At 51.0% G+C, this 21,163-nt stretch overlaps 1 protein-coding gene across 5 annotated transcripts in view; it reads right to left on the bottom strand.

The window, feature by feature from the left end:
* The window catches only part of LOC140404762 (misshapen-like kinase 1), a 420,620-nt gene that overhangs the window by 20,923 nt on the left and 378,534 nt on the right, over positions 1–21,163 (bottom strand). For all 5 annotated transcript variants that reach the window (XM_072493477.1, XM_072493481.1, XM_072493478.1 and 2 more), the window contains 2 exons: positions 9,078–9,212; positions 1,113–1,213 (listed from right to left, as the gene is read on the bottom strand). In XM_072493477.1, coding sequence (XP_072349578.1) covers positions 1,113–1,213; positions 9,078–9,212 — 236 coding nt within the window. The remainder of the gene's footprint in view (positions 1–1,112; positions 1,214–9,077; positions 9,213–21,163) is intronic.

The following is a 21,163-nucleotide window of genomic DNA, read 5'->3' as shown; positions in this document are numbered from 1 at the left end:
GTTAAAACATCTGATGGAGTCATTCGATCGACTTCAGGAGGCGGGTTTGGTGATAAACCTAGCCAAAAGCGAATTTGGAAAAGCCCGAATCATTTTCCTTGAGGAGTTTCCGACACCCTCGAAACAAAGGGAAATAATGCGATTTCTTGGCATGAGTGGATCTAATCGAACATTTGTGCAAATGTTTTGTAGAGCGATTGCTCCACTGATGGACTTGCTGAGGAAACGGACAGCGGACTTTCGACAGGCATTTGACTGCCTGAAAGCTGTGATAACCAATGCTCCTGTGTTGGAGAATTGCAAGGGGCTCTGTGATCAGACTGAACTAAAGTATCTGACTTTAAAGAGAATTGCCGAGGCGTAGTGAAATGGACGGATTGTGCAGAGACCTTCTTGTTCAACGACACTGTCAATCGAGGAGTTTCAGTTGGAGGAAGAACAAAAAAAAATGGACTATGTTATTATACCTGTTTGCGTGTGTTTTTTTGAAGCGGTGAAGTGTATTTATTGTGTGCATTTCTTAAAGGATGGTGAAAAGGTGAAAAATGAAAACATCTTGAAGTTGATGTTTTTTTTTTTCTTTTCTTGGGGGGAGGTGTCATGAAAATGTCGCTTTAAGAAATGTTTGGCTGCTCATGTTACTGCAGTGATGTCAGAGTGTGGGTGGAGCTGAGCTCTGGTTCTGCTTTTTAGTTTCACTTTGAGAAAAGCTTGGGTGTGTCTGTCGTTTTGGTTTCTTTTTTCAGTGTGTTGGAGCTGAAGCCCGACAAAGCAGTTGTACTGCTGAGCTCTCTGCCATGAAGGACTATATCGGCCGTTCTCTCTTTTTGAACAAGGGAGTCACATTGTCTGTTTTCCAATCTTCCGGTAACCTCCCGGAATTTAGCTAGTTACGAAATATTTCAACCAATGGGGCACTATCTCTGCAGTCACTTCCACTAAAACTCGAGCGTGCAGTTCATTGGGCCCTGGTGACTTGCCCGCCTTTAGCCCCTCGAGTTTCTATCCCTTGTGATTGGCATTTTTTGTAAGTTCTACCATGTTATTTGAAATCGGCCCATCTAACATCCTAGGGAAGGTCGTTATGGGGTCATCGTCAACACAAACTTTACCTTAAATGCCATAAACTTGTGGTAAGGCTTCGGGGCCCAGGCATAGACCTCAACGGAGTTCTTCAGAGCAATAACCAGGAATTTGATCCTTTCGTATTTGACTGTGGATTAAACAGCACAATGCAAAGGTTATTCCAATTGCCTTCCATCACATTCCTCAGAGGTGAAACCTGATCCCGTGTGGCCAGGAATAGCCTGGATTCTGAATTAGTCTGGCCTTTGAGTAGGCCCATCGCTCTCTCCTGGGATAGCTGGGAAACGGGATGGATCCAGACCATTCCCTAAAGGACAGCAGAGCACGACTTCCGGGTGCGGCGATGACCAGCTAAGTCGCACGTTTCGGCAGCTCCCGGTGGAACGGACTTTTGGGCTCTTAATAAGAGCCCCAACGGCAATTTTAACGGCTAAAAGCACTGTGCGGTAAACCAGAAGGGAATCCCCCCTGGATACGGATTGAAAAAGGAGAGGAAAGTGGCCAGATTGCAGTGGATCCTTTGGAGCAGCGGCAAGGAAGGCAAGCAAGAACCAAGATGGCGTCGGAAGGTGGCAGTTTAACATGGGGCCCTGAACAACAAGAGTTTTTGAAATGTTGCGTGGAAGAACTTAAAAAGGAGATGAAGAAGGAGCTGTTGGCCCCGATCTTACAGGCGATCGAAGGGCTAAAGGATGAGCAAAAGGCCCAGGAGCGGGAGCTTCGGGGCGTGAAGGCAAAGGCTGCCGAGAACGAGGACGATATAAAGGGCCTGGTGGTGAAGACGGAAATGCATGAGGCACACCATAAACGATGTGTGGAAAGACTGGAAGTGGAAAGACTGGAGGTGCCGGAGAATAACGCGAGGAGGAATAATTTAAGGATTCTTGGTCTTCCTGAAGGTGCAGAAGGAGCGGACGTCGGGGCATATGTGAGCACGATGCTGCGCTCGTTAATGGGAGCGGAGGCCCCGGCGGGTCCGCTGGAGGTGGATGGAGCATACCGAGTGATGGCGCGAGGACCGAGTGCAGGAGAAATTCCTAGAGCCATAGTGGTGAGATTCCTCCGTTTTAAGGACAGGGAGATGGTCCTTAGATGGGCAAAGAAAACTTGGAGCAGTAGGTGGGAGAACGCGGTGATCCGCGTATATCAATACTGGAGTGCGGAGGTGGCGAGAAGGAGGGCAAGCTTTAATCGGGCCAAGGCGGTGCTTCACAAAAAGAAGATAACATTTGGAATGCTGCAACCGACAAGACTGTGGGTCACATATCAAGGGAGGCACCACTACTTTGAGACGGCGGATGAGGCGTGGACTTTTATTGTGGAAGAAAAATTGGAATAAGCGGGTTATTAAAAAAAAGAACGTTTGAAACAAAGTGGTGGGGCGAGTATGGGGGGCGAAGAGGGGGAAAAAAGGGGGGGAAAGATGAGTTTTGTTATTATTAATCCTGCGATGTGGTAACTTTTCTCTCTTCCACAGGTGGTGGAGGAGGGAGGAAGGGAGGTGGAGGAGATGGGGCGTTGGCCATGGGGGGCGGGGCCAAAAGGGAAGCGCGGGCTTTGTTCCCGCGCTATGATAATCACAGCGGGAATAGGGAAGCAGGAAGGAGGGGGCGTTGTACGGTGCGAGCCGAGGTCACGGGGCGAAGCCGAGGTCGGCCAGAGTTTGCTGACTTCTGGGAGCAACATGGGGGGTGTAACTACGCTAGTGGGGGATCTAGCAGGGGGGGGGGGGGTGGGAGGGGGGAGTTACTGGGTTGCTGCTGCTGGGGAGAGGGGGGAGCCGGAATGGGGTGGGGTGGGCGGGGGGGCACCACCTGGGGGGGGGACACAGCTGCGTGGGAACCGGGTGAGGAGCTGGAAAAAGGGGATGGCTAATCGACAAGGGGGGGGTAAAAAGCCCCCCAACCCGGTTGGTCACGTGGAATGTGAGAGGGCTGAACGGGCCGATAAAGAGGGCACGAGTACTCGCACACCTTAAGAAGCTTAAGGCAGACGTGTTTATGTTACAGGAGACGCACTTGAAACTTATAGACCAGGTTAGACTACGCAAAGGATGGGTGGGGCAGGTGTTTCATTCGGGGCTAGATGCGAAAAACAGGGGGGTGGCTATACTAGTGGGAAAGCGGGTAATGTTTGAGGCAAAGACCATAGTGGCGGATAGCGGGGGCAGATACGTGATGGTGAGTGGCAAATTACAGGGGGAAGCGGTGGTCTTGGTAAACGTATATGCCCCGAACTGGGATGATGCCAATTTTATGAGGCGCATGCTAGGACGCATCCCGGACCTAGAGGTGGGAAAGTTGGTAATGGGGGGAGATTTTAATACGGTGCTGGAACCAGGGCTGGACAGGTCGAGGTCCAGGACTGGAAGGAGGCCGGCTGCAGCCAAGGTGCTTAAAGATTTTATGGAGCAGATGGGAGGAGGAGACCCGTGGAGATTTAGCAGACCTAGGAGTAAGGAGTTTTCGTTTTTCTCCTATGTCCACAAAGTCTATTCGCGAATAGACTTTTTTGTTTTGGGAAGGGCGTTGATCCCGAAGGTGAGGGGGACGGAGTATACGGCTATAGCCATTTCGGATCACGCTCCACATTGGGTAGACTTGGAGATAGGGGAGGAAACAGAAGGGCGTCCACCCTGGAGAATGGACATGGGACTAATGGCAGATGAGGGGGGGGGGTGTCTAAGGGTGAGGGGGTGCATTGAAAAATACTTGGAACTCAATGATAACGGGGAGGTCCAGGTGGGAGTGGTCTGGGAGGCGCTGAAGGCAGTGGTTAGAGGGGAGCTGATATCAATAAGGGCACATAAAGGAAAGCAGGAGAGTAGGGAACGGGAGCGGTTGCGGCAAGAACTTCTGAGGGTGGACAGGCAATATGCGGAGGCACCGGAGGAGGGACTGTACAGGGAAAGGCAAAGGTTACACGTAGAATTTGAGTTGCTGACAACGGGTACTGCAGAGGCACAGTGGAGGAAGGCACAGGGTGTACAGTATGAGTATGGGGAGAAGGCGAGCAGGTTGCTGGCCCATCAATTGAGGAAAAGGGGAGCAGCGAGGGAAATAGGGGGAGTGAGGGATGAGGAAGGAGAGATGGAGCGGGGAGCGGAGAGAGTGAATGGAGTGTTCAAGGCATTCTATAAAAGATTATACGAAGCTCAGCCCCCGGATGGGAAGGAGAGAATGATGTGCTTTCTGGACCGGCTGGAATTTCCTAAGGTGGAGGAGCAGGAGAGGGTGGGACTGGGAGCACAGATCGAAATGGAGGAAGTAGTGAAAGGAATTAGGAGTATGCAGGCGGGGAAGGCTCCGGGACCGGGTAGATTTCCAGTTGAATTTTATAGGAAATATGTGGACTTGCTTGCCCCGCTACTGATGAGAACCTTTAATGAGGCGAAGGAAAGGGGACAGCTGCCCCCGACTATGTCAGAGGCAACGATATAGCTTCTCCTAAAGAAGGAAAAAGACCCGCTGCAATGCGGGTCCTATAGACCTAATTCCCTCCTAAACGTAGACGCTAAGATTCTGGTCAAGGTAATGGCAATGAGGATAGAGGATTGTGTCCCGGGGGTGGTCCCATGAGGACCAAACTGGGTTTGTGAAGGGGAGACAGCTGAATACGAATATACGGAGGCTGCTAGGGGTAATGATGATGCCCCCACCAGAGGAGGAAGCGGAGATAGTGGTGGCGATGGATGCCGAAAAAGCATTTGATAGAGAGGAGTGGGATTATTTGTGGGAGGTGTTGAGGAGATTTAGCTTTGGAGATGAGTATATTAGATGGGTACAGCTGCTGTTTCGGGCCCCGATAGCGAGCGTGGTCACGAATGGACGGGGGTCTGCGTATTTTCGGCTCCATAGAGGGACGAGGCAGGGATGTCCTCTGTCCCCATTATTGTTTGCACTGGCGATTGAGCCCCTGGCAATAGCATTGAGGGGTTCCAGGAAGTGGAGGGGAGTACTCAGGGGAGGAGAAGAACACCGGGTATCTCTTTACGCGGACGATTTATTGGTGTATGTGGCAGACCCGGCGGAGGGGATGCCAGAGATAATGCGGATACTTGGGGAGTTTGGAGAATTTTCAGGATATAAACTGAACATGGGGAAAAGTGAGTTGTTTGTGGTGCATCCAGGGGGGCAGAGCAGAGAAATAGAGGACTTACCGCTGAGGAAGGTAACAAGGGACTTTCGCTACTTGGGGATCCAGATAGCCAAGAATTGGGGTACATTGCATAGGTTAAATTTAACGTGGTTGGTGGAACAGATGGAGGAGGACTTCAAGAGATGGGGCATGGTATCCCTGTCACTGGCAGGGAGGGTGCAGGCGGTTAAAATGGTGGTCCTCCCGAGATTCCTCTTTGTGTTTCAGTGCCTCCCGGTGGTGATCACGAAGGCTTTTTTCAAAAGGATTGAGAAGAGTATCATGAGTTGTGTGTGGGCCGGGAAGACCCCGAGAGTGAGGAAGGGATTTTTGCAGCGTAGTAGGGATAGGGGGGGGGCTGGCACTACCGAGCCTGAGTGAGTACTACTGGGCCGCCAATGTTTCAATGGTGTGTAATTGGATGGGAGAAGGGGAGGGAGCGGCGTGGAAGAGATTGGAGAAGGCGTCCTGCAAGGGGACTTGCCTACAAGCCATGGTGACGGCGCCGTTGCCGTTCTCACCGAAGAAATACACCACAAGCCCGGTGGTGGTGGCGACTTTGAAAATTTGGGGACAGTGGAGACGGCATAGGGGAAAGACAGGAGCCTCGGTGTGGTCCCCGATAAGAAATAACCATAGGTTTGCTCCGGGGAGAATGGATGGGGGATTTGGAACATGGCAAAGAGCAGGAATAACACAATTGAGAGATGTTTGTAGATGGGACGTTTGCAAGTCTGGGAGCACTGACCGAAAAATATGGGTTGCCCCAAGGGAATGCATTCCGGTATATGCAACTGAGGGCTTTTGCGAGGCAACAGGTGAGGGAATTCCCACAGCTCCCGACGCAGGAGGTGCAGGACAGAGTGATCTCAAAGACATGGGTGGGGGACGGTAAGGTGTCAGACATATATAGGGAAATGAGAGACGAGGGGGAGATTATGGTAGATGAGCTGAAAGGGAAATGGGAAGAAGAGCTGGGGGAGGAGATTGAGGAGGGGCTGTGGGCTGATGCCCTAAGTAGGGTAAACTCATCGTCCTCGTGTGCCAGGCTAAGCCTGATACAATTTAAGGTGTTACACAGGGCGCATATGACTGGAGCACGGCTCAGTAAATTTTTGGGGGGAGAGGATAGGTGTGCGAGATGCTCGAAAAGCCCAGCGAATCACACCCACATGTTCTGGTCATGTCCGGCACTACAGGGGTTTTGGACGGGGGTGACAAAGGTGCTTTCGAAAGTAGTGGGGGTCCAGGTCGAACCAAGCGGGGGGTTGGCTATATTTGGGGTTGCAGAAGAGCCGGGAGTGCAGGAGGCGAGAGAGGCCGATGTTTTGGCCTTTGCGTCCCTAGTAGCCCGGCGCAGGATACTGTTGATGTGGAAGGAAGCCAAGCCCCCGGGGGTGGAGACCTGGATAAATGACATGGCAGGGTTTATAAAGCTGGAACGGATTAAGTTCGTCCTAAGGGGATCGGCTCAAGGGTTCACCAGGCGATGGCAACCGTTTGTCGAATACCTCATAGAAAGATAGAGGGAATGGAAAAGAAGAAGACAGCAGCAGCAGCCCGGGGGGGGGGGGGGGGGGGGGGAGGAACCAGAAGGATTCTCAGGGATGTTAATATATAAGTATAATATATATAGGTTGTTGTTATAGATAATTGTATATTGGACTGTTAAAACGTATTTTTGGAGAGTATTTATCTGGGACAAGGCAGTTGCCATTTAGTTTTGTTTTTGTTTATATATTATTTATTTCTTGTTTATAAAACTGGCCATTGTTATTTATACTGTGATATTACTGTGTAAAGGATACACAATGTACTGTGATGGTTGGCCAAAAATTTTCAATAAAATATATATTTTAAAAAAAAGGACAGCAGAGCACATTTTACATTTTGGAAAGGAATTCTTTACACCGCACATGGCCGAACAGGTTAATGGGCTGACACTCAAAACAGTGGTGAGAGAAACAGAGTAGAATTTTCCGGGTCACGGACCTGACAAGGGAACAGGTCCGGAGTAAGTGTCAACACAGCGCCCGTCGATGACTGCTCTCCCAATAGCAGTGAGGCCCAGGGCGGTTCCCAAAACTACCTGGAATACCGGAGATTTCAGAGGCAATGACAGAGCAGGTGGGCAAAAGGCCTCTTTCTGTGCGCTGAACTTCTGCTGCAGAGGTACTTTGTGTCACTCAGGAAGGACATTGAGAGAGAGGGAGAGAAATTGAGATAGAGAGCTCGTGAGAGAGACAGCGAGAATGTTTGGTTCATTGTATAAGGGGCTGTTGCCAGCCTTTACTTGTCAAGAGAGTGGAAGAGACAAAGATATATTCACCCAGCTTATCAAGCCCTGAAAGTTAGGATTGGGAATGGGGGGGGGCTTACTATGCTCCCTGCTCTTCCATCGCACATATGTAGTGGCAGAAAGTGGACGGGGGGGGGGGGGCGGGGAAGCAGCAGAAATTGGAGGGGGAGGGGAAGTAGCATGAATTGGAGGGGAGGGGGGGGGGGGCAGGTGGGGGCGGGGGGGGGGGGGGAGAAGAGGGTAAACCAAAAGCGAAAACGGATCCCGTGTTTGATTGATGCAGGATTTGCCCATTACAGCCGCAGTGAGTTCGCTCTAATTGGTTGAGGTTCGAGGGACAAATTAGCCAGGGAGCCTGTCTCGTTACTACAGCTGGCTGTGTTCAAGAAGAAAATAGTCACAGTTCCACTTTCGATCTGTGTGCCTGTGGGGGTGAGATCAAGCTTGAATATGTTATTGAGCCAATATCTCATTGACACTCGCAGTGGAGCCTCACACAAGAACAATAGTCGTTGGAGTGAAGTGCAGATTGTGCAATAAGGCCGCCCACCAGGAGGCCCCAAACAACTTCACATATCTAAGCTCCACAACCACCAACAATCTGTCACTTGGTATTGAAATCCGACACAAGCTTCGTAGAAGCTGCCACTTTAAATATCTCCGTAACAAGGACACCCGCTTGCGAGATATGAAGATGGCGGATACTGACAATGTCAGCTGACAGGCAGTCCCTATCTGCTGCGCTCTCTGGAGGCTGGCAAGGTTTAGAGGAGATGTGCAAGGAAAGTTTTTTTATACAGAGGGCAGTGGGCACCTGGAACTCGCTGCTGGAGGAGGCGGTGGAAGCAGGTACAATAGTGACGTTTAAGGGGCGTCTCGACGAAGACATGAAGAGGATGGGAATAGAAGGATACGGATCCCAGATGTAGAAGATTTTGGATTTGACGGGCAGTATGGTCGCGAAGGCTTGGAGGGCCGAAGGGCCTGTTCCTATGCTGTACTGTTCATTGTTCTGAGCCACACCCGGCCACACATCAAACAGAACAAACTTCACGAGATGGAAGACTGCCACAGTTAGGTCCACATAAGAAGCAACTACATCGCTTGCAGTACCTCATTCCGAGTACATTTTGAGGGCCAGTGCTTTTGCCTTCACACCCTTATCGAGTAAACGATTCGTGAAATCGAACAAAGTTCATTAGATCGTGTTTTTTTCTATGTCTTTGTGACTCAATGTTTTGTCTAAGCTTTGAACTAATAATGAGTGTATTTGACAAGGACTCAGTGCCCCTCAGAGTTTTAATCACCGCTTCTCGCCAATACAAATCTGTCAACATAGCAGGGGCACCATCTGCTGCAGGTCTGACTGCCCAGGTAACCAAGGTCACACTGGGGCTTTTATTAAAAGCAATGTTTAAATTTGTAGCTGGTACTTCCCACCTGGAACGCCTGACTGCCAGAGCCAGGTTCGGTGAGCAACAATCAAATGCCGGGCAGCAGGATCGTCGAGAGAGGGATTGGTGCGGCCACATCTTACTCTGCAGCCATTACTTACCCACTTTATAGTGCACACAGCCCTCCATGTCTCCCACTGTGGTCCAGCCCTGTTTCTTCTCCACTTCCGGGTCATTGTGCAAAATCTTATTGCGTAGCCAGGACAGGTAATACACACGCAGCTTGTTCCGTTTACCTAAGTATGATCATTGAAACAAAACTTAGCAAGTTTGCTCATAAAACACGGCCAATTGTTCTCACTGGAACGAAGGAGGTTGAGGGGAGACCTGATAGAGGTATACAAAATTATGAGGGGCATAGACAGAGTGGATAGTCAGAGGCTTTTCCCCAGGGTAGAGGGGTCAATTACTAAGGGGCATAGGTTTAAGGTGAGAGGGGCAAGGTTTAGAGTAGATGTACGAGGCAAGTTTTTTACGCAGAGGGTAGTGGGTGCCAGGAACTCGCTACCGGAGGAGGTGGTGGAAGCAGGGACGGTAGTGACATTTAAGGGGCATCTTGACAAATACATGAATAGGATGGGAACAGAAGGATACGGACCCAGGAAGTGTAGAAGATTGTAGTTTAGTCGGGCAGCATGGTCGGCACGGGCTTGGAGGGCCGAAGGGCCTGTTCCTGTGCTGTACATTTCTTTGTTCTTTGTTTGTTCTTTGTTCAATTCCTCTTAAAGGCAAGGAAAAAGGATCATTCCCTCCCCGCTCTCGACACCTAAGTGGGGATCCTCTAACCGGGAGGATAAAGAGGATCCACGTGAGAAGTATTTGGCAGGTAGGATCAAGGAAAACCCAAAAGCTTTCTATAGGTAGGTCAGGAATAAGCGAATGACTAGGGTAAGAGTAGGACCAGTCAAGGACATGGATGGGAAGTTGTGTGTGGAGTCTGAAGAGATAGGCGAGATACTAAATGAATATTTTTCGTCAGTATTCACTCAGGAAAAAGAGAATGTTGTGGAGGAGAATGCTGAGACCCAGGCTATTAGAATAGATGGCATTGAGGTACGTAGGGAAGAGGTGTTGGCAATTCTGGACAGGCTGAAAATAGATAAGTCCCCGGGGCCTGATGGGATTTATCCTAGGATTCTCTGGGAGGCCAGGGAAGAGATTGCTGGGCCTTTGGCTTTGATTTTTAAGTCATCATTGGCTACAGGAATAGTGCCAGAGGACTGGAGGATAGCAAATGTGGTCCCTTTGTTCAAGAAGGGGAGTAGAGACAACCCCGGCAACTATAGACCGGTGAGCCTCACGTCTGTTGTGGGGAAAGTCTTGGAGGGAATTATAAGAGACAAGATTTATAATCATCTAGATAGGAATAATATGATTAGGGATCGTCAGCATGGCTTTGTGAAGGGTAGATCATGCCTCACAAACCTTATCGAGTTCTTTGAGGAGGTGACTGAACAGGTAGACGAGGGTAGAGCAGTTGATGTGGTGTATATGGATTTCAGTAAAGCGTTTGATAAGGTTCCCCACGGTAGGCTATTGCAGAAAATACGGAGGCTGGGGATTGAGGGTGATTTAGAGATGTGGATCAGAAATTGGCTAGCTGAAAGAAGACAGAGGGTGGTGGTTGATGGGAAATGTTCAGAATGGAGTTCAGTTACAAGTGGCGTACCACAAGGATCTGTTCTGGGGCCGTTGCTGTTTGTCATTTTTATCAATGACCTAGAGGAGGGCGCAGAAGGGTGGGTGAGTAAATTTGCAGACGACACTAAAGTCGGTGGTGTTGTCGACAGTGCGGAAGGATGTTGCAGGTTACAGAGGGACATAGATAAGCTGCAGAGCTGGGCTGAGAGGTGGCAAATGGAGTTTAATGTAGAGAAGTGTGAGGTGATTCACTTTGGAAGGAATAACAGGAATGCGGAATATTTGGCTAATGGTAAAGTTCTTGGAAGTGTGGATGAGCAGAGGGATCTCAGTGTCCATGTACATAGATCCCTGAAAGTTGCCACCCAGGTTGATAGGGTTGTGAAGAAGGAGTGTTGGCCTTTATTGGTAGAGGGATTGAGTTCCGGAGTCATGAGGTCATGTTGCAGCTGTACAAAACTCTGGTACGGCCGCATTTGGAGTATTGCGTACAGTTCTGGTCACCTCATTATAGGAAGGACGTGGAAGCTTTGGAGCGGGTGCAGAGGAGATTTACCAGGATGTTGCCTGGTATGGAGGGAAAATCTTATGAGGAAAGGCTGATGGACTTGAGGTTGTTTTCGTTAGAGAGAAGAAGGTTAAGAGGAGACTTAATAGAGGCATACAAAATGATCAGGGGGTTAGATAGGGTGGACAGTGAGAGCCTTCTCCCGCGGATGGAAATGGGTCGCACGAGGGGACATAGCCTTAAACTGAGGGGTAATAGATATAGGACAGAGGTCAGAGGTAGGTTCTTTACGCAAAGAGTGGTGAGGCCGTGGAATGCCCTACCTGCAACAGTAGTGAACTCGCCAACATTGAGGGCATTTAAAAGTTTATTGGATAAGCATATGGATGATAATGGCATAGTGTAGGTTAGATGGCTTTTGTTTTTTTGACTTCCCATGTCGGTGCAACATCGTGGGCCGAAGGGCCTGTACTGCGCTGTATCGTTCTATGTTCAAATGTAATGGTGGTGCTGGGAGGTGCACACAAGGCTAACAGTTTGTTTACCCCTCTCCCCTTCAAGGAAGGGTCCCAGCTTCAGTAAGCTGGTTCCATAGAGCAGCTCAGTGGCTGCGATACCAGTGCCTTACCGCTCCATATAGGTGTGGCTGAGCTACCTGTGCTTTACCGCTCCATATAGATGTGGCCTAGCTACCTGTGCCTTACCGCTCCATATAGATGTGGCTGAGCTACCTGTGCCTTATCGGTCCATATAGATCTGGCCTGGCTACCTGTGCCTTACCGCTCCATATAGATGTGGCTGAGCTACCTGTGCCTTACCGCTCCATATAGGTGTGGCTGAGCTACCTGTGCCTTACCGCTCCATATAGATGTGGCCCAGCTATCTGTGCCTTACCGCTCCATATAGATGTGGCCTAGCTACCTGTGCCTTACCGCTCCATATAGATGTGGCCTAGCTACCTGTGCTTTACCGCTCCATATAGATGTGGCCCAGCTACCTGTGCCTTACCACTCCATATAAATGTGGCCCAGCTACCTGTGCCTTATCGCTCCATATAGATGTGGCCTAGCTACCTGTGCCTTACCGCTCCATATAGATGTGGCCCAGCTACCTGTGCCTTATCGCTCCATATAGATGTGGCTGAGCTACCTGTGCCTTACCGCTCCATATAGATGTGGCTGAGCTACCTGTGCTTTACCGCTCCATATAGATGTGGCCTAGCTACCTGTGCTTTACCGCTCCATATAGATGTGGCCTAGCTACCTGTGCCTTACCGCTCCATATAGATGTGGCCTAGCTACCTGTGCCTTACCGCCCATATCGATGTGGCCTAGCTACCTGTGCTTTACCGCTCCATATAGATGTGGCCTAGCTACCTGTGCCTTACCGCTCCATATAGATATGGCCTAGCTACCTGTGCCTTATCGCTCCATATAGATATGGCCTAGCTACCTGTGCTTTACCGCTCCATATAGATATGGCCTAGCTACCTGTGCCTTACCGCTCCATATAGATGTGGCTGAGCTACCTGTGCCTTATCGCTCCATATAGATGTGGCCCAGCTACCTGTGCCTTATCGCTCCATATAGATGTGGCCTAGCTACCTGTGCTTTACCGCTCCATATAGATATGGCCTAGCTACCTGTGCCTTATCGCTGCATATAAATGTGGCCCAGCTACCTGTGCCTTATCGCTCCATATAGATGTGGCCTAGCTACCTGTGCCTTACCACTCCATATAGATGTGGCCCAGCTACCTGTGCCTTATCGCTCCATATAGATGTGGCCTAGCTACCTGTGCCTTACCGCTCCATATAGATGTGGCCCAGCTACCTGTGCCTTATCGCTCCATATAGATGTGGCCCAGCTACCTGTGCCTTACCGCTCCATATAGATGTGGCCTAGCTATCTGTGCCTTACCACTCCATATAGATGTGGCCCAGCTACCTGTGCCTTATCGCTCCATATAGATGTGGCCTAGCTACCTGTGCCTTACCACTCCATATAGATGTGGCCCAGCTACCTGTGCCTTATCGCTCCATATAGATGTGGCCTAGCTACCTGTGCTTTATCGCTCCATATAGATGTGGCTGAGCTACCTGTGCTTTACCGCTCCATATAGATATGGCCTAGCTACCTGTGCCTTATCGCTCCATATAGATGTGGCCTAGCTACCTGTGCCTTACCGCTCCATATAGATGTGGCCTAGCTACCTGTGCCTTACCGCTCCATATAGATGTGGCCCAGCTACCTGTGCCTTATCGCTCCATATAGATGTGGCCCAGCTACCTGTGCCTTACCGCTCCATATAGATGTGGCCTAGCTATCTGTGCCTTACCACTCCATATAGATGTGGCCCAGCTACCTGTGCCTTATCGCTCCATATAGATGTGGCCTAGCTACCTGTGCCTTATCGCTCCATATAGATGTGGCCCAGCTACCTGTGCCTTATCGCTCCATATAGATGTGGCCTAGCTACCTGTGCCTTATCGCTCCATATAGATGTGGCCTAGCTACCTGTGCCTTATCGCTCCATATAGATGTGGCCTAGCTACCTGTGCCTTACCGCTCCATATAGATGTGGCCTAGCTACCTGTGCCTTACCGCTCCATATAGATGTGGCCTAGCTACCTGTGCCTTATCGCTCCATATAGATGTGGCCCAGCTACCTGTGCCTTATCGCTCCATATAGATGTGGCCTAGCTATCTGTGCTTTACCGCTCCATATAGATGTGGCCCAGCTACCTGTGCCTTACTGCTCCATATAGATGTGGCCCAGCTACCTGTGCCTTACCGCTCCATATAGATGTGGCCCAGCTACCTGTGCCTTATCGCTCCATATAGATGTGGCCCAGCTACCTGTGCCTTACCGCTCCATATAGATGTGGCCTAGCTACCTGTGCCTTACCACTCCATATAGATGTGGCCTGGCTACCTGTGCCTTACCGCCCCATATAGATGTGGCCTAGCTACCTGTGCCTTACCGCTCCATATAGATGTGGCCTAGCTATCTGTGCCTTACCACTCCATATAGATGTGGCCCAGCTACCTGTGCCTTATCGCTCCATATAGATGTGGCCTGGCTACCTGTGCCTTACCGCTCCATATAGATGTGGCCCAGCTACCTGTGCCTTACCGCTCCATATAGATGTGGCTGAGCTACCTGTGCCTTACCGCTGCATATAGATGTGGCTGAGCTACCTGTGCCTTACCGCTCCATATAGATGTGGCCCAGCTACCTGTGCCTTACCGCTCCATATAGATGTGGCCCAGCTACCAGTGCCTTACCGCTGCATATAGATGTGGCTGAGCTACCTGTGCCTTACCGCTCCATATAGATGTGGCCCAGCTACCTGTGCCTTACCGCTCCATATAGATGTGGCCCAGCTACCTGTGCCTTATCGCTCCATATAGATGTGGCCCAGCTACCTGTGCCTTACCGCTCCATATAGATGTGGCCTAGCTATCTGTGCCTTACCACTCCATATAGATGTGGCCCAGCTACCTGTGCCTTATCGCTCCATATAGATGTGGCCTAGCTACCTGTGCCTTACCGCTCCATATAGATGTGGCTGAGCTACCTGTGCCTTACCGCTCCATATAGATGGGCCCAGCTACCTGTGCCTTATCGCTCCATATAGATGTGGCCTAGCTACCTGTGCCTTACTGCTCCATATAGATGTGGCCTAGCTACCTGTGCTTTACCGCTCCATATAGATGCGGCCCAGCTACCTGTGCCTTACCGCTCCATATAGATGTGGCCTAGCTACCTGTGCCTTACCGCTCCATATAGATGTGGCCCAGCTACCTGTGCCTTATCGCTCCATATAGATGTGGCTCAGCTACCTGTGCCTTACCGCCCCATATAGATGTGGCCCAGCTACCTGTGCCTTACCGCTCCATATAGATGTGGCCCAGCTACCTGTGCCTTACCGCTCCATATAGATGTGGCCCAGCTACCTGTGCCTTACCGCTCCATATAGATGTGGCCCAGCTATCTGTGCCTTACCGCTCCATATAGATGTGGCCCAGCTACCTGTGCCTTACTGCTCCATATAGATGTGGCTGAGCTACCTGTGCCTTACCGCTCCATATAGATGTGGCCTAGCTACCTGTGCCTTACCGCTCCATATAGATGTGGCCCAGCTACCTGTGCCTTACCGCTCCATATAGATGTGGCCCAGCTATCTGTGCCTTACCGCTCCATATAGATGTGGCCCAGCTACCTGTGCCTTACCGCCCCATATAGATGTGGCCCAGCTATCTGTGCCTTACCGCTCCATATAGATGTGGCCCAGCTACCTGTGCCTTACCGCTCCATATAGATGTGGCCCAGCTACCTGTGCCTTACCGCCCCATATAGATGTGGCCTAGCTACCTGTGCCTTACCGCTCCATATAGATGTGGCCTAGCTACCTGTGCCTTATCGCTCCATATAGATGTGGCCCAGCTACCTGTGCCTTACCGCTCCATATAGATGTGGCTGAGCTACCTGTGCCTTATCGCTCCATATAGATGTGGCCCAGCTACCTGTGCCTTACCGCCCCATATAGATGTGGCCCAGCTATCTGTGCCTTACCGCTCCATATAGATGTGGCCCAGCTACCTGTGCCTTATCGCTCCATATAGATGTGGCTGAGCTACCTGTGCCTTATCGCTCCATATAGATGTGGCCCAGCTATCTGTGCCTTACCGCTCCATATAGATGTGGCTGAGCTACCTGTGCCTTACCGCTCCATATAGACGTGGCCTAGCTACCTGTGCCTTATCGCTCCATATAGATGTGGCTGAGCTACCTGTGCCTTACCGCTCCATATAGATGTGGCCTAGCTACCTGTGCCTTACCGCTCCATATAGATGTGGCCTAGCTACCTGTGCCTTACCGCTCCATATAGATGTGGCCCAGCTACCTGTGCCTTACTGCTCCATATAGATGTGGCCCAGCTACCTGTGCCTTACCGCTCCATATAGATGTGGCCTAGCTACCTGTGCCTTACCGCTCCATATAGATGTGGCTGAGATACCTGTGCCTTACCGCTCCATATAGATGTGGCCCAGCTACCTGTGCCTTACTGCTCCATATAGATGTGGCCCAGCTATCTGTGCCTTACCACTCCATATAGATGTGGCCCAGCTACCTGTGCCTTACCGCTCCATATAGATGTGGCCTAGCTACCTGTGCCTTACCGCTCCATATAGATGTGGCCTAGCTACCTGTGCCTTACCGCTCCATATAGATGTGGCCTAGCTACCTGTGCCTTACCGCTCCATATAGATGTGGCCTAGCTACCTGTGCCTTACCGCTCCATATAGATGTGGCCTAGCTACCTGTGCCTTATCGCTCCATATAGATGTGGCCCAGCCAACTGTGCCTTACCGCCCCATATAGATGTGGCCCAGCTACCTGTGCCTTACCGCTCCATATAGATGTGGCCTATCTACCTGTGCCTTATCGCTGCATATAGACGTGGCCTATCTACCTGTGCCTTACCGCTCCATATAGATGTGGCTGAGCTATCTGTGCCTTACCGCTCCATATAGACGTGGCCTATCTACCTGTGCCTTATTGCTCCATATAGACGTGGCCTATCTACCTGTGCCTTATTGCTCCATATAGACGTGGCCTAGCTACCTGTGCCTTATTGCTCCATATAGACGTGGCCTATCTACCTGTGCCTTACCGCTCCATATAGATGTGGCTGAGCTACCTGTGCCTTACCGCTCCATATAGATGTGGCCTATCTACCTGTGCCTTATCGCTCCATAAAGATGTGGCCTATCTACCTGTGCCTTACCGCCCCATATAGATGTGGCCTAGCTACCTGTGCCTTACCGCTCCATATAGATGTGGCCTATCTACCTGTGCCTTACCGCTCCATATAGACGTGGCCTATCTACCTGTGCCTTACCGCTCCATATAGATGTGGCTGAGCTATCTGTGCCTTACCGCTCCATATAGACGTGGCCTAGCTACCTGTGCCTTACCGCTCCATATAGATGTGGCTGAGCTACCTGTGCCTTACCGCTCCATATAGATGTGGCTGAGCTATCTGTGCCTTACCGCTCCATATAGACGTGGCCTATCTACCTGTGCCTTATCGCTCCATATAGATGTGGCCTAGCTACCTGTGCCTTACCGCTCCATATAGACGTGGCCTATCTACCTGTGCCTTATCGCTCCATATAGATGTGGCCTATCTACCTGTGCCTTATCGCTCCATAAAGATGTGGCCTATCTACCTGTGCCTTACCGCTCCATATAGATGTGGCTGAGCTATCTGTGCCTTACCGCTCCATATAGACGTGGCCTATCTACCTGTGCCTTATTGCTCCATATAGACGTGGCCTATCTACCTGTGCCTTATTGCTCCATATAGATGTGGCCTATCTACCTGTGCCTTATCGCTCCATAAAGATGTGGCCCAGCCAACTGTGCCTTACCGCTCCATATAGATGTGGCCTAGCTACCTGTGCCTTACTGCTCCATATAGATGTGGCCCAGCTACCTGTGCCTTACCGCTCCATATAGATGTGGCCTAGCTACCTGTGCCTTACCGCTCCATATAGATGTGGCCTAGCTACCTGTGCCTTACCGCTCCATATAGATGTGGCTGAGCTACCTGTGCCTTACCGCTCCATATAGATGTGGCCGAGCTACCTGAGCCTTACCGCTCCATATAGATGTGGCCCAGCCAACTGTGCCTTACCGCTCCATATAGATGTGGCTGAGCTACCTGTGCCTTACCGCTCCATATAGATGTGGCCTAGCTACCTGTGCCTTACTGCTCCATATAGATGTGGCTGAGCTACCTGTGCCTTACCGCTCCATATCGATGTGGCTGAGCTACCAGTGCCTTACCGCTCCATATAGATGGGCCTAGCTACCTGTGCCTTACCGCTCCATATCGATGTGGCCGAGCTACCTGAGCCTTACCGCTCCATATCGATGTGGCTGAGCTACCAGTGCCTTACCGCTCCATATAGATGGGCCTAGCTACCTGTGCTTTACCGCTCCATATAGATGTGGCTGAGATACCTGTGCCTTATCGCTCCATATAGATGTGGCCTAGCTACCTGTGCCTTACCGCTCCATATAGATGTGGCTGAGCTACCTGTGCCTTACCGCTCCATATAGATGTGGCCCAGCTACCTGTGCCTTACTGCTCCATATAGATGTGGCCCAGCTACCTGTGCCTTACCGCTCCATATAGATGTGGCCCAGCTACCTGTGCCTTACTGCTCCATATAGATGTGGCCCAGCTACCTGTGCCTTACCGCCCCATATAGATGTGGCTGAGCTACCTGTGCCTTACCGCTCCATATAGATGTGGCTGAGCTACCTGTGCCTTACCGCTCCATATAGATGTGGCCCAGCTACCTGTGCCTTACCGCTCCATATAGATGTGGCCCAGCCAACTGTGCCTTACCGCTCCATATAGATGTGGCCCAGCTACCTGTGCCTTATCGCTCCATATAGATGTGGCTGAGCTACCTGTGCCTTACCGCTCCATATAGATCTGGCCTAGCTACCTGTGCCTTACCGCTCCATATAGATGCGGCCCAGCTACCTGTGCCTTACCGCTCCATATAGATGTGGCCTAGCTACCTGTGCCTTACCGCTCCATATAGATGTGGCCCAGCTACCTGTGCCTTATCGCTCCATATAGATGTGGCCTAGCTACCTGTGCCTTACCGCTCCATATAGATGTGGCCCAGCTACCTGTGCCTTACTGCTCCATATAGATGTGGCTGAGCTACCTGTGCCTTACCGCTCCATATAGATGTGGCCCAGCTACCTGTGCCTTACTGCTCCATATAGATGTGGCCCAGCTACCTGTGCCTTACCGCTCCATATAGATGTGGCCTAGCTACCTGTGCCTTACCGCTCCATATAGATGTGGCCTGGCTACCTGTGCCTTACCGCCCCATATAGATGTGGCCCAGCTATCTGTGCCTTACCGCTCCATATAGATGTGGCCCAGCTATCTGTGCCTTACCGCTCCATATAGATGGGCCTAGCTACCTGTGCCTTATCGCTCCATATAGATGTGGCCTGGCTACCTGTGCCTTACTGCTCCATATAGATGTGGCCCAGCTACCTGTGCCTTACCGCTCCATATAGATGTGGCCTAGCTACCTGTGCCTTACCGCTCCATATAGATGTGGCCTAGCTACCTGTGCCTTACCGCTCCATATAGATGTGGCCTAGCTACCTGTGCCTTATCGCTCCATATAGATGTGGCCTAGCTACCTGTGCCTTATCGCTCCATATAGATGTGGCCCAGCTACCTGTGCCTTACCGCTCCATATAGATGTGGCCTAGCTACCTGTGCCTTATCGCTCCATATAGATGTGGCCTAGCTACCTGTGCCTTATCGCTCCATATAGATGTGGCCTAGCTACCTGTGCCTTATCGCTCCATATAGATGTGGCCTAGCTACCTGTGCCTTATCGCTCCATATAGATGTGGCCCAGCTACCTGTGCCTTACCGCTCCATATAGATGTGGCCTAGCTACCTGTGCCTTATCGCTCCATATAGATGTGGCCTAGCTACCTGTGCCTTATCGCTCCATATAGATGTGGCCTAGCTACCTGTGCCTTACCGCTCCATATAGATGTGGCCTAGCTACCTGTGCCTTATCGCTCCATATAGATGTGGCCTGGCTACCTGTGCCTTACCGCTCCATATAGATGTGGCCTAGCTACCTGTGCCTTACCGCTCCATATAGATGTGGCCTATCTACCTGTGCCTTACCGCTCCATATAGATGTGGCTGAGCTACCTGTGCCTTACTGCTCCATATAGATGTGGCCTGGCTACCTGTGCCTTACTGCTCCATATAGATCTGGCCTAGCTACCTGTGCCTTACCGCTCCATATAGATGTGGCCTGGCTACCTGTGCCTTACTGCTCCATATAGATCTGGCCTAGCTACCTGTGCCTTACCGCTCCATATAGATGTGGCCTAGCTACCTGTGCCTTACCGCTCCATATAGATGTGGCCCAGCTACCTGTGCCTTACCGCTCCATATAGATGTGGCCTGGCTACCTGTGCCTTACCGCCCATATCGATGTGGCCTAGCTACCTGTGCCTTACCGCTCCATATAGATGTGGCTGAGATACCTGTGCCTTACCGCTCCATATAGACGTGGCCTAGCTACCTGTGCCTTATCGCTCCATATAGATGTGGCCTAGCTACCTGTGCCTTACCGCTCCATATAGATGTGGCTGAGATACCTGTGCCTTACCGCTCCATATAGATGTGGCCTAGCTACCTGTGCCTTACCGCTCCATATAGATGTGGCCTAGCTACCTGTGCCTTACCGCTCCATATAGATGTGGCCTGGCTACCTGTGCCTTACTGCTCCATATAGATCTGGCCTAGCTACCTGTGCCTTACCGCTCCATATAGATGTGGCCTAGCTACCTGTGCCTTACCGCCCCATATAGATGTGGCCCAGCTACCTGTGCCTTACCGCTCCATATAGATGTGGCCTAGCTACCTGTGCCTTACCGCCCCATATAGATGTGGCCCAGCTACCTGTGCCTAATCGCTCCATATAGATGTGGCCTAGCTACCTGTGCCTTACCGCTCCATATAGATGTGGCCTGGCTACCTGTGCCTTACCGCTCCATATAGATGTGGCCTAGCTACCTGTGCCTTAACGGCCCATAGAGATATGGCCTAGCTACCTGTGCCTTATTGCTCCATATAGACGTGGCCTAGCTACCTGTGCCTTACTGCTCCATATAGACGTGGCCTAGCTACCTGTGCCTTACTGCTCCATATAGATGTGGCCTAGCTACCTGTGCCTTACTGCTCCATATAGATGTGGCCTAGCTACCTGTGCCTTACCGCTCCATATAGACGTGGCCTAGCTACCTGTGCCTTACCGCCCCATATAGATCTGGCCTAGCTACCTGTGCCTTACCGCTCCATATAGATCTGGCCTAGCTACCTGTGCCTTACCTCTCCATATAGATCTGGCTGAGGTACCTGTGCCTTACCGCTCCATATAGATCTGGCCTAGCTATAGT

This window comes from Scyliorhinus torazame, chromosome 31 (assembly GCF_047496885.1).
Source record: "Scyliorhinus torazame isolate Kashiwa2021f chromosome 31, sScyTor2.1, whole genome shotgun sequence".
In the NCBI taxonomy this organism is placed as follows: Eukaryota; Metazoa; Chordata; class Chondrichthyes; order Carcharhiniformes; family Scyliorhinidae; genus Scyliorhinus; species Scyliorhinus torazame.
The sequence above is the reverse complement of the archived record's forward strand: the minus strand, read 5'-3'. Positions and strand labels throughout refer to the sequence as shown.